The sequence below is a fragment of the Periplaneta americana genome, chromosome 6, assembly GCF_040183065.1.
Source record: "Periplaneta americana isolate PAMFEO1 chromosome 6, P.americana_PAMFEO1_priV1, whole genome shotgun sequence".
Taxonomy (NCBI): domain Eukaryota; kingdom Metazoa; phylum Arthropoda; class Insecta; order Blattodea; family Blattidae; genus Periplaneta; species Periplaneta americana.
Window position 1 is genome coordinate 38,667,757 of NC_091122.1, and position 10,545 is coordinate 38,678,301.

At 35.3% G+C, this 10,545-nt stretch overlaps 1 protein-coding gene across 2 annotated transcripts in view; it reads left to right on the forward strand.

Moving 5' to 3' along the window:
• Nucleotides 1–10,545, forward strand: part of LOC138701230 (rabankyrin-5) — a 256,644-nt gene that overhangs the window by 7,719 nt on the left and 238,380 nt on the right. For both annotated transcript variants that reach the window (XM_069827914.1, XM_069827915.1), the window contains exons 5-6: nucleotides 1,846–1,969; nucleotides 9,950–10,099. In XM_069827914.1, coding sequence (XP_069684015.1) covers nucleotides 1,846–1,969; nucleotides 9,950–10,099 — 274 coding nt within the window. The remainder of the gene's footprint in view (nucleotides 1–1,845; nucleotides 1,970–9,949; nucleotides 10,100–10,545) is intronic.

Here is a 10,545-nt window from a genome sequence, read left to right on the forward strand (position 1 = left end):
TAAGAAACAAGAGTTCACATTGGAAGATACGCTGTTCTTACAGTACCAGTTTCAAAGCTGTTGTTTTGTACAAAATTTAAATTTAGAACGAATGTTCATTAGAATTTTTTTTATTGTTTTGATGAATAGTGATTTTTTTTTTTTTTTTTGCAAAGGAAATCACATTGAACATCTTCTGTGATGTTGATGAACAAGTATTCATGTTTCGAAAGATGTTAATTTTAATACCCATGTTTATTAGACTCTGTTTTCTTGTTTTGATGAATATTACCGCCTCTCAAAATATGAAATGCCGTTTTTTTTTTTTTTTTTAAAGATCCTGTATAAGCTTGCGTTTTGATGTAAAGTATATACGAGCTATTCCATCTGAAATCGACCGAAATATAGAGAAAATTGATTTTACAATTTCTAAATACAATGAAACTTTTTTTGTACGTAGAGAACTCTGATACAGTGCTTTGTGCAAAGTTTGAGGCATCAGAACTTCATAGTGTTTAAATTAAAAATATTTAAATTTATCGTATTTTCATAAAATTAGCAACTTTAAACTGTTGTAGCTCCGAAACCCTTTCACCCAATGATCAAAATCTTGGTTTATTTTGATGCTGAGAAATTAAAGTTTATATTCACATATAAACAGAATTTTCTTACTTTTTATGGAAATGGAGAAATTTAGATTTTTCCTCATTAAGACGCCTTTGCCTAGGAAAAAATATTTTAAAAATATATAGTTAGATTCCGCATTGAAAGTACAAATAAACACAGACTTTTTACTGATGGTGTGTTGATAAGAAAGTATTGAAAATATCAAATAAAGAAAATAAATAGTACGCGCGTGAACTAACCTGCTGACTGTGAGACGGGAGCTAGCCGAGACAAGCAAGGCCAGGAGACAAACACGTGATGTTTCGTCTAGTAGCGCGTAGCTGGGCTAGCTTTATCACAAGTTTTCATAAACACAGGAGTAAAATGACGCCCAACGCTAGCTTATCATCATCTCTCGGTCAGTGCGTGTGGTACTGCGCTGTTCAACTCTGGGCATGTGAAAATAATTTATTTAATACCCTCGAAACTTATTGTCGTACCACTAAGCAAACAATGCCGAATTTCTCTTAATAATGCAGGGTTTTTCTCTATTTTTTTACATTTTTACAAATGAGCAAAAAGCCTAAAATTAAGTAAAATCAGATTATGTAGTTTCTCTGCACACAATAAAAATAAGGATTACGTATCATAACCTACCAAATGTCATGTTCAAAATAAGCCCTCGTTCAATGTTCTACAGTAGATGGTTCCAGATTTCTGAGCACTGAAAGAGGCTTGTTTTTCTAAAATATGCTAAATTTGTCGCTCAACAATACGAAAACCGTTTGACTTTCGATAGTATATTTTTGCAAATGCACTCTCCTCAGCACCTTCTATAAATAGGGAAAAAATTAGAGTATAAAAAAATGCGAGGTTTTTTACTGATCGATTTCATATGGAATAGCCCATACTCACTGTGACATAGTTATTATGATAATTATCATCGCCATCATCAATAATAATAACAACCGTGTTGTCCCTACAGTCATCACTATCATAGTTATAGAGATTGTCATAGTTGTTATGTCATCATTTTCATCAATTATCAAATTTCTATTGCGTCTTCAGTTAATGCTTCATTGTATTATAGAATACCTTACTTAGACATGAAGTTTAAATGATCTTTCTTATGTAATTATAAAGCCTGTAATTAATTACTGCCTAATTCTAATACTAGAATCAGTATAAAGTCATAGGAATAGAGATAATTGAGCATAAGAGATGATGTTTTGATTAATTATTAATGTTTATTCTTTACAGGTGTGAAAAAGCTTTAATGGCATCAGTTAATGTAAGAAACTGTGTCAGGTATTACACAACAGCTGATGAGATTGGAGCAGAAACTCTAAAACAGCATTGCTCTGGACTTATATCAGCGCACTGGGTAAGTAATAATAACAATAATAATGATTATGCTGATGGCGATAATGATAATATTATGAGAGAGGGAATGTTTTACAAAACCATCTTGCTTGCCACCGTGTTTTAGTTGGAGTTTAATTTACAAAGTGCACCACATGCAGCCTTTGAATATTACAATCAGGGGTAGGACTCCAACTAGTAATATCCGAATGGTCGTTTCCCTTCAGAACATCATCTTTGAAATAATGTAACTGTTCACAGACTTCCAAGAGTTGAGCAGAACTTTCAGAATTGTTTCATTATTAATTTACCCTTGTTCGAGTTTTAAGAAATTTCCAGTATCAATCTATCATCTGCTACTTTTCCGTCTTGTACTTGACATTCATCACCACCATCATCTCTATGACTCTCACATTTAAGTTCACCTTTAGATTCTACAGTTTCGTCTAAATAATAAACTTGAAACTCTTATCTCGTTACCTTTTCTTCATGCAGACAAAAGATATTGTGTTCTAAGTAGCTCCAGCTGTCCTTCCATAATATATCAATTTCAGACCATCCTTTCTGAACTTATACCAGAAAAGTTCTTGGATCATACCGACAAATTAACAAAATGGGAAGCACTATCACAACAAATTAATGCCCTTCGAAATCCTGCCATACAAATACATCAGGTTCATGAAGAGAGCATTAAAAGTGTCCAATCCCTGAACATTGTTCCAGACAGTGGCGGCTCATGATAAAATATTATGTGTGTTCACAATCTTGTGTTCCAAAATCGAAGAGAATTTGAAATCGTACGTTTTTGGCCTGATATGAAATGTCATGATTTCATTGTTTCACTGTCGAAAAAACCGTATATAAATTCAAAACAACATATTATTATAATAATAATAATAATAATAATGAAACCTAGTCTTTTTATTTCTAATTTTTCCTGCTAAGCCAGTTTACCCAGTTATTTACTCTTCAAAATTACTTGAACAAAGTTCATTGCTTACGTTTGTTAAAAATTAATACATAACACAATTTACAAAAGCATGTGTTCAGTAGCCTAATATATTTTGATTCACAACACACTGATACACTATAGCCTATACCAGTACTGGAATCCCATTCGCATAGATTGATTACTATAAATACATGCCAGTAAATATTATTCTTGAATAATATACACCACCAGACAGATATTTAAATTCATACCACCATCACATTCAGCCAGCACGTCTTTGAAAGCCAAACTATGCTATATGCCGACACTGAAGTGTAGTAATTCACAAACTACACTCTTGTAGCAGCGCTGTACACACATCCACATAAAGTAAACGTTCCGACAGTGAGATGCTGACACCTGCAGGCTAAAATACTGACTGATTAAATTTCCTCCTCGAGATATAGCATGCAAATGATAGGCACTGATGCACCTGACATCTGTAGGATAGATTCACTGTTCACTTAACGCTTTGTGCTCTTGACGAGTCATAAGCGGCCAGCGAAAGACAATTTTCTCCTGCACATGTGTGTAATTCCTGTAACCTTCTTGAAAAATGCACGGCTTGTACGTGAACGGACATTGCCAAGTTTATATAAGAAGTTTATGCAAGATGCGGGAAGTTTAAAATACTCTGTTCTGATATTATACATCCCCACTACGTCAATACGGTATTAAATAATAAAACTAGTCTTGCATTAATGGAAACAAGGTGTTCACGTGCTCTTGTGCTCTTATTGACGCACCGCCACTGGTTCCAGAAGATGCCTTATTTCACAAGAATTAATATTTCTTAAATGCTATAAAGATTCGTGACCTGAGGAACAGAGAATTTGATATTTGGTGTCGTCATCCAGAGAAAAGGGAAAGGTGTAGTTTTGTTTTAACAGTATTCTGTTGCAAACAAATGGATTTGGAAACATGAAGGACTCTCCAACAGTGAAATGGCGAAATTACATTAAAATGGTTGAAAATGTTGCTGCAGTACATGCTCTGCTACAACCAGTGTAGTCATTGTCACAACAAAGTTGAAACTCTTGCATGTGTCCTGGGATCCCGTCCACATGGCGAAGCTCTGCAATACACTAGACACCACCACCACCACTACCAAGTATGATCAATTATAGGCACTGCCCTTAAAGATGCTGACTACAACACCTTTGAAGAAGTACATGGTCTCTCCATCACTAGCACCACACCAATCTACAAGATACAGATTCATAATTGGTCCCACCATGAATTTCGAAATGAGTAAGGAACAGCCGGTAGAAGTAGATAAGAGAGGGAGGGGAAACTACAATCCCATCATCATCATTAAAAATGGCTCGACAGCCCAGTGTGGGCCCTTCCCTTATTTAGAAGCTTTCTGCATTCCTCCCTATTAAGAGCCTTGCCCTCCCAGTTTAACATCTTGGCAAGTACTGTCTTCCCATCTCAATTTAGGCCTTCCAACTCCCCTCTCGCCCTCTGGTTTTGTTTTAAAAATTCTTCTTGTAATTCTCTTATTATTCATTTGTATTATGTGCCCTGCCCATTTGAGTCTATTAAGTTTAATGAACTTAGGTTAGGATTGAATGGGACCGTCTAATGCTTATCTATTAATATTGTATTAATATACGAGGCCTGTCTAAAATGTATCCGACCTTAAATTTTCCCGCGCAAAGTAGTGATTCTAAGGCGGCACCACTGTGCACGGTGGAAGGAGGAACCGTAATGCGCATGCTTGAATTTTTTCACCGCATTCGCTTGTGCCAGTCACTGGCTGGTGGTCGCCAAGTAAGGTGCTGTTCTAAGTGTTTGTCGGATTTAGTTTTCTCGCAAGATGACTGAACGAATTGAGCAAAGATACTGCATCAAATTTTGTCAAAAGCTTGGTGATTCTCAAAGTCAAACAATTCGTAAGATTCAGCAGGTGTTTGGGGAAGATGCGATGGGTGTAACACAAATTAAGGAGTGGTTCAACTGATTCAAAGATGGCCGCACATCAGCGGAGAGTGAGCAGCGTTGTGGCAGGTCCCAAACTGCTCGGAGTGCAGCTGTTGTTGAGAGGGTGCGAAATTTGGTGATGGCAGATCGTCGTTTGACCGTGCGGGAGATTGTCGAAGAGGTTGGAGTGAGTAAAGATTCTGCACATGCAATTTTGCGTGATGATTTGAACATGAACTAAGTGGCTGCGAAATTCGTGCCCAAGTTGTTGTCCCCGGAACAAAAAGACCTCTGTCGTGACGTTGCACAGGACCTTCTGGACACCGCCAACACTGATCCTGGGTTTCTGAACACCGTGATAACTGGAGATGAGTCATGGGTGTACGGGTACGACCCTGAAACAAAAAGACAGTCGTCGCAATGGAAGCATCCCTAGTCTCCAAGGCCGAAGAAAGCGCGGCAGGTGCGAAGCAAAATCAAGGTGATGCTGACTGTTTTCTTTGATGTCCGTGGAATTGTGCATCACGAATACGCACCGGAAGGACAAATGGTGACAAAGGAGTACTATCACGATGTTCTCCGACGACTCTGTGATGCAGTTCGGCACAAAAGACCAGACATGTGGACGGCGAACAACTGGCACTTGCATCACGACAATGCCCCCACACATTCATCCCAATTGATCCACATTTTCTTGGCCAAACATGGAATTACAACTGTTCGCCAACCTCTCTACTCTCCAGACCTGGCTCCTTGCGACTTCTGGTTGTTTCCAAAATTGAAGACACCACTGAAAGGATCCTGTTTTGAGAGTAGAGAAGAGATAATGCGGAACGCGACGACGGAGCTGAACACCATTCCAAAAGAAGACTTCCAGAGGTGTTTCCGGCAGTGGAAGGATCGGTGGGCTAAATGTGTGCAAGCACAAGGGGCCTACTTTGAAGGGGATTAGGGTCCCAACCCCGTCAGGTATTTGAAATATTTTTTCTGGCTAAAGGTCGGATACTTTTTAGACAGGCCTCGTATTACAATTTATTGTTCATGAACGTTTTCGGCACATATATATGCCATCTTCAGATGTTAAAAGATAGTCTTAATACATACTTGATAATGCCATAATGGTAAAACATAAGTAACAGCGACATAACTGATATATACTATTCAAATGACCTTATGGATTACAATGTTCACACCGTTGTGAATTACACACTGTCCCTTCGTAATGAATTAAGCACACATACTAAATAAAACAATTAAAACAGAGATTTAAAAACATAAGCTTTGGCAATAGCAGATAATGCTTAATAGATTCAAAATGAATGTCATTAATGTCAATCACTTGATTGCATTATAAATACCACATTAAGATAATTAAATCTTCAGAATGACTAAAACAGAATATAAACCATGAGCTTTGACATACTGGCATGTGATAAAATTGACAAATAAATGTCATAATGTCAATCACTTATTTACATTTTAATAAAACATGTTGAAACAATCCCAGCGTATGTGGTGCTTACGTAGTGTGGTTTCAGTCATTAGCAGTTGGAGTGCAGTGATATTATTATCTGGTATCAGCTTACAATGTTGAGTTTTAACAATTTCATGTTGTCACTTCTCGAGTTTCAGAAATAGCCAGGCATACTGTGAACACGTGAAACATATTGGGATGTTATAAGTTAATGCTTTTTGTAATTTCTATATTTGAAAAGAAAATTGTGGAAGTAACTTACGTGCAGAAGCTTGTTGAATGATGCGTTCATGTCGGTGTTTCGGCTCGGACTGAAAATCAGGAAGTGTTTATATTGAACAACCTTAGACTAGTGGACATCTGGCGGTACCAGAAGTGGGGTTAGGGGTGAGGAAACCAGTATGGAAGTTTGCCATGTTTGTTTGTGTGGAATTAATTTAAATAAATTAAATAGAGGATTGGAAGTGTTACTTATTTGTTCATTTATGATAGAATTCCCCTTATTATAACTTTTAGCAATGTAATATTGTTCAGCCGTGTCGATTAAAGAACTATTATTAATGACCTCCAAAACTACCTGCTAAAAGAGCTTGAAGTAATTGGACTTCTGGTTGGACCAAGAGGTACCACTACTCTCTTCATGAAAGATGGTTTAAGATGCTTGGGATACTTCAATTTTTCTGGTTGTAACTTTAGCTGCTTCGAAAGTATCAATTGCTCTACTAAAGCATCACCTATATTCGTTAGCTCTTTTACTTTTTCGTAATATTATCTCGCTTTTAAAATTGGTATAGTTCTACTAATCTAAAAATGTATTCACAGCTCTGTATTTGTAGGAGTTTCACTTTTCAAAACAAAATTATGGTTCACTGAACTTGCAACCATAATTTTATATGCTTAAAGTACTCTTTGTCCTTCGTGGCAGCTCTCAAATGGTGAGAAGGTTTCTGAACTAAACCACCATGTCTGAGCATCCATCATAGTGATCTTTTGTGCAGCAGTCACCACTTGATACATTGCTACTGTCTTCAGTTTTTTGTCTTTCCACACCACCAAAAAAAGTATTTTCGTATATTCATATTTGGACAACACTTGCACACATATTAGGCGATTAAAAGACGATTAATTTAAATTAGGATGAGCAAGGTTAAATATCAAATGAACATTACTTACAACCACATACAATAAACAGTTTGATCTTGCTAATAATACCAATCTTTGAGTGCAATGAGGACAAAAAATAACAAATTAGTGGCAATGAAGATAAGAGTTGTGCCTACACACCACATGATGCTGTTCAAGCATTCATGGTTTCAGCACTCTTTTTTTGTTGGATTGTTTGCGGAGGGCTTCTGAAAAATGAAAAAAAATAAATAAATAAATAAAAACCTCGGTGATAGTGATGAAAATTTCCCAGAAAATTTTCCCCTTGTAGAATTTTTTTTTTTTTTTTTTTGGTTTACTGATTTTGCTAAGTTTTATAATTGTATTGATATAATTATAAACTTTACTGAAAATGTTATAATTTTTAAGCTATTTTTAATTCAGAGAATGCCTTAATTTCAATAATGACGATCTTGAAAGTCGTATTATTGTGGATATTATTTTATGCTCGACCATGCCGAAATGTAGTAATTATACACCTGGTAGCAGTCCTTTAATGCATGTCATTAAAGTATACTTATTCATTAAAGTTCAGGTTTTCGATTATTTTCGGATATGCAATCAAAAGACAACTATCGAAAGGTCACGGAGGCTGGAAATCCAATACTGTCGCAAAAGGTTATGTTCTGTTACTATAATAATTAGCGTTAATTGTAAATAATATTCAAATAAATTCAATTTGTCATCTCGTTTTTCAATGTCGAATTCAATTTCAAGGTTATATCAAGACTAATGTTTATCTTACTCTCTAGATTATATCAAGGTCTCGACATTCGTTTCCCGGAAAAAATCAATACTTTCCCGTCAGCACACATCTCACAATTCATGAGGTAGGCTATTGTACTCACTCACATAACAATAACATGAATATTTATGAATAATTTCAAGTTAGAAATATGGTCGAGCATAAAAAGTCGTATGAAACTTTCCTATAATGGTAATCAAGACGCTCGTATGAAAATTATGAAACTCGCTTGCACTCATTTCATAAACATTCTCGCGTCTTAATTACTACCATTATAGGCTCATTGCATAATGTACTATCACAGTCTACTATATACAGTCGCGAAGCTTGAGGTGTTTTTTTGCAAATCTCGTGATAAAGCGCTCCAAGCGGTTAGCAACTAGAAACAATAGACTGTCCATGGTCGACTTTCGACTGTGTCGTATTTCTATCGAGTGCTAGCTCGTTGCATATTTCACATTGATGCTTTTGAAATGTTCGTTATTGGTTGTAATGAAAATGTTAATGGCTAAAATATAATAATTGGAATAATAATATGAGACAAGGAGGAGACGTTTGTAGTGCTATAAATTGTAGCAACAGTAAGAGAAAGAGGCCAGAGTTATCCTTTTTCCGATTTCCGAAAGATTCAGAAAGGTTCCTGGGTTTCCACAAGAATGCTGTGCAAAAACAAAACTCTTAATTTTGAAGTTCTTTGTGACTGTTAGAATACATTATATCCTTAAATTTCACAATGAAATGTTTCAGTCTAACCGAAAGGACATTAGATACCGGTTAAAGTTCTGTCACTTAGGCTGCTAAATTTCCAGAGAAATAAAGGTTAGGTCTACTTTTTTTTTTCAGAGGATATATTTTTAATTGTAGCTATTAATTTTGTTATTATTTTTATGTGTTATTTTACTAAAGACGTAGAAAAATTAAGTTTATTTTAATGAAATTTATTGATCACGTTTTATTTTCAATTCTGGTGGGATTATTATTGCTTAGGCCTACTTTTTTTTTTTTTTTCAAAGGATATGTTTTTAATTATAGCTGTTAATTTTGTTGTTATTTTTATTTGTTGCTTTACTAGAGACGTAGAAAAAGTCTGTTACAATAAAATTTATTGATCACGTTTTAGTTCCAATTCTGGTGTGATTATTATTGCTTAACCTCATCCCACTTTGTTACCTACGTAAGCCTACACTACGAGTACCGGTACACGTAAGTTATTCCATTAATTCATATTTCCATTATTATTGTTGTAAAGGAAAATGCAAATTAATATTTATTGGTTTCATAGTTAATTATCGCTATAATATTGAATGAGTGAAGCTATTATAGTACATTTCAATTCGTTTTGCACAAACAAAAATTATATATAACATTTCTTGCAGGCATCTTCGAGTTTATGGCGGAATTTAATATACTTCATTAAAATAATAAATTAACTTTATGCATTTAATGTTTCAATAATGGAAGGAAGGTGTTAATTTTTCCAAAAGAACACGACAACGAAAGTGTAACATATTTTTCGTCTGCTAGGAGAGAGATCTGCGATGCTGAGGTGATAGTAGCGATCCTAGTGGTGGGCAACTACCCATGTTTGCATTTTTACTACATATTGAGCTTCGCGACTGTATATAGTAGACTGTGGTACTATTAAACTGTTGTAGTTTATACTATATGGTCTCCTGAAATATATGTTCTTTTTCCTCTATAGGATGACTTTACGAGTGAGGACTTCGCCCATATGAGTGCACCTCTGTTGTTTCGGATGTTCAAATCAAAAACTGGTTTCCCATTACATGCAGCTGTTCGCTTGCAGAGAGAAGATGTTGTGTTCCTTTATCTGGTGGAAAACAATGCAGAGGTAAGTAATATGTATATTTCTTATTGTAGCAGTACTGAATTGAATGCAGGATGTTTAGTACTTATGTTACGTACATATAATTTCATCTCATAATCTGCTTATTTGTTTATTTTTAGGAATTAGCGTGCTTTCATTTTACTAAGTACACAATATTTCATATTCAAGTTTGATTTTTCTTGTATAGCAAAAAAAAAGTGTATTGTGATTTTGAAACAGTCTGTTATATTATGACTTTTACAAAAAAATCGTCGAAGCATTAATAAGCAAATGTCCTTTTTTTGCCTTGAAGGTACTCGTTTTTGTAATTCACTTATTTCATTAGCCGATTTTTGTTCTCTTTCTTCCTTGCATTGTTACTACAGTGGACTATAGTGGACTTCATGTTGCCAGCAAACGGCTGGATACATTAAGATGATTGGGAAAAAAACTTCATACTCAGATTTCTT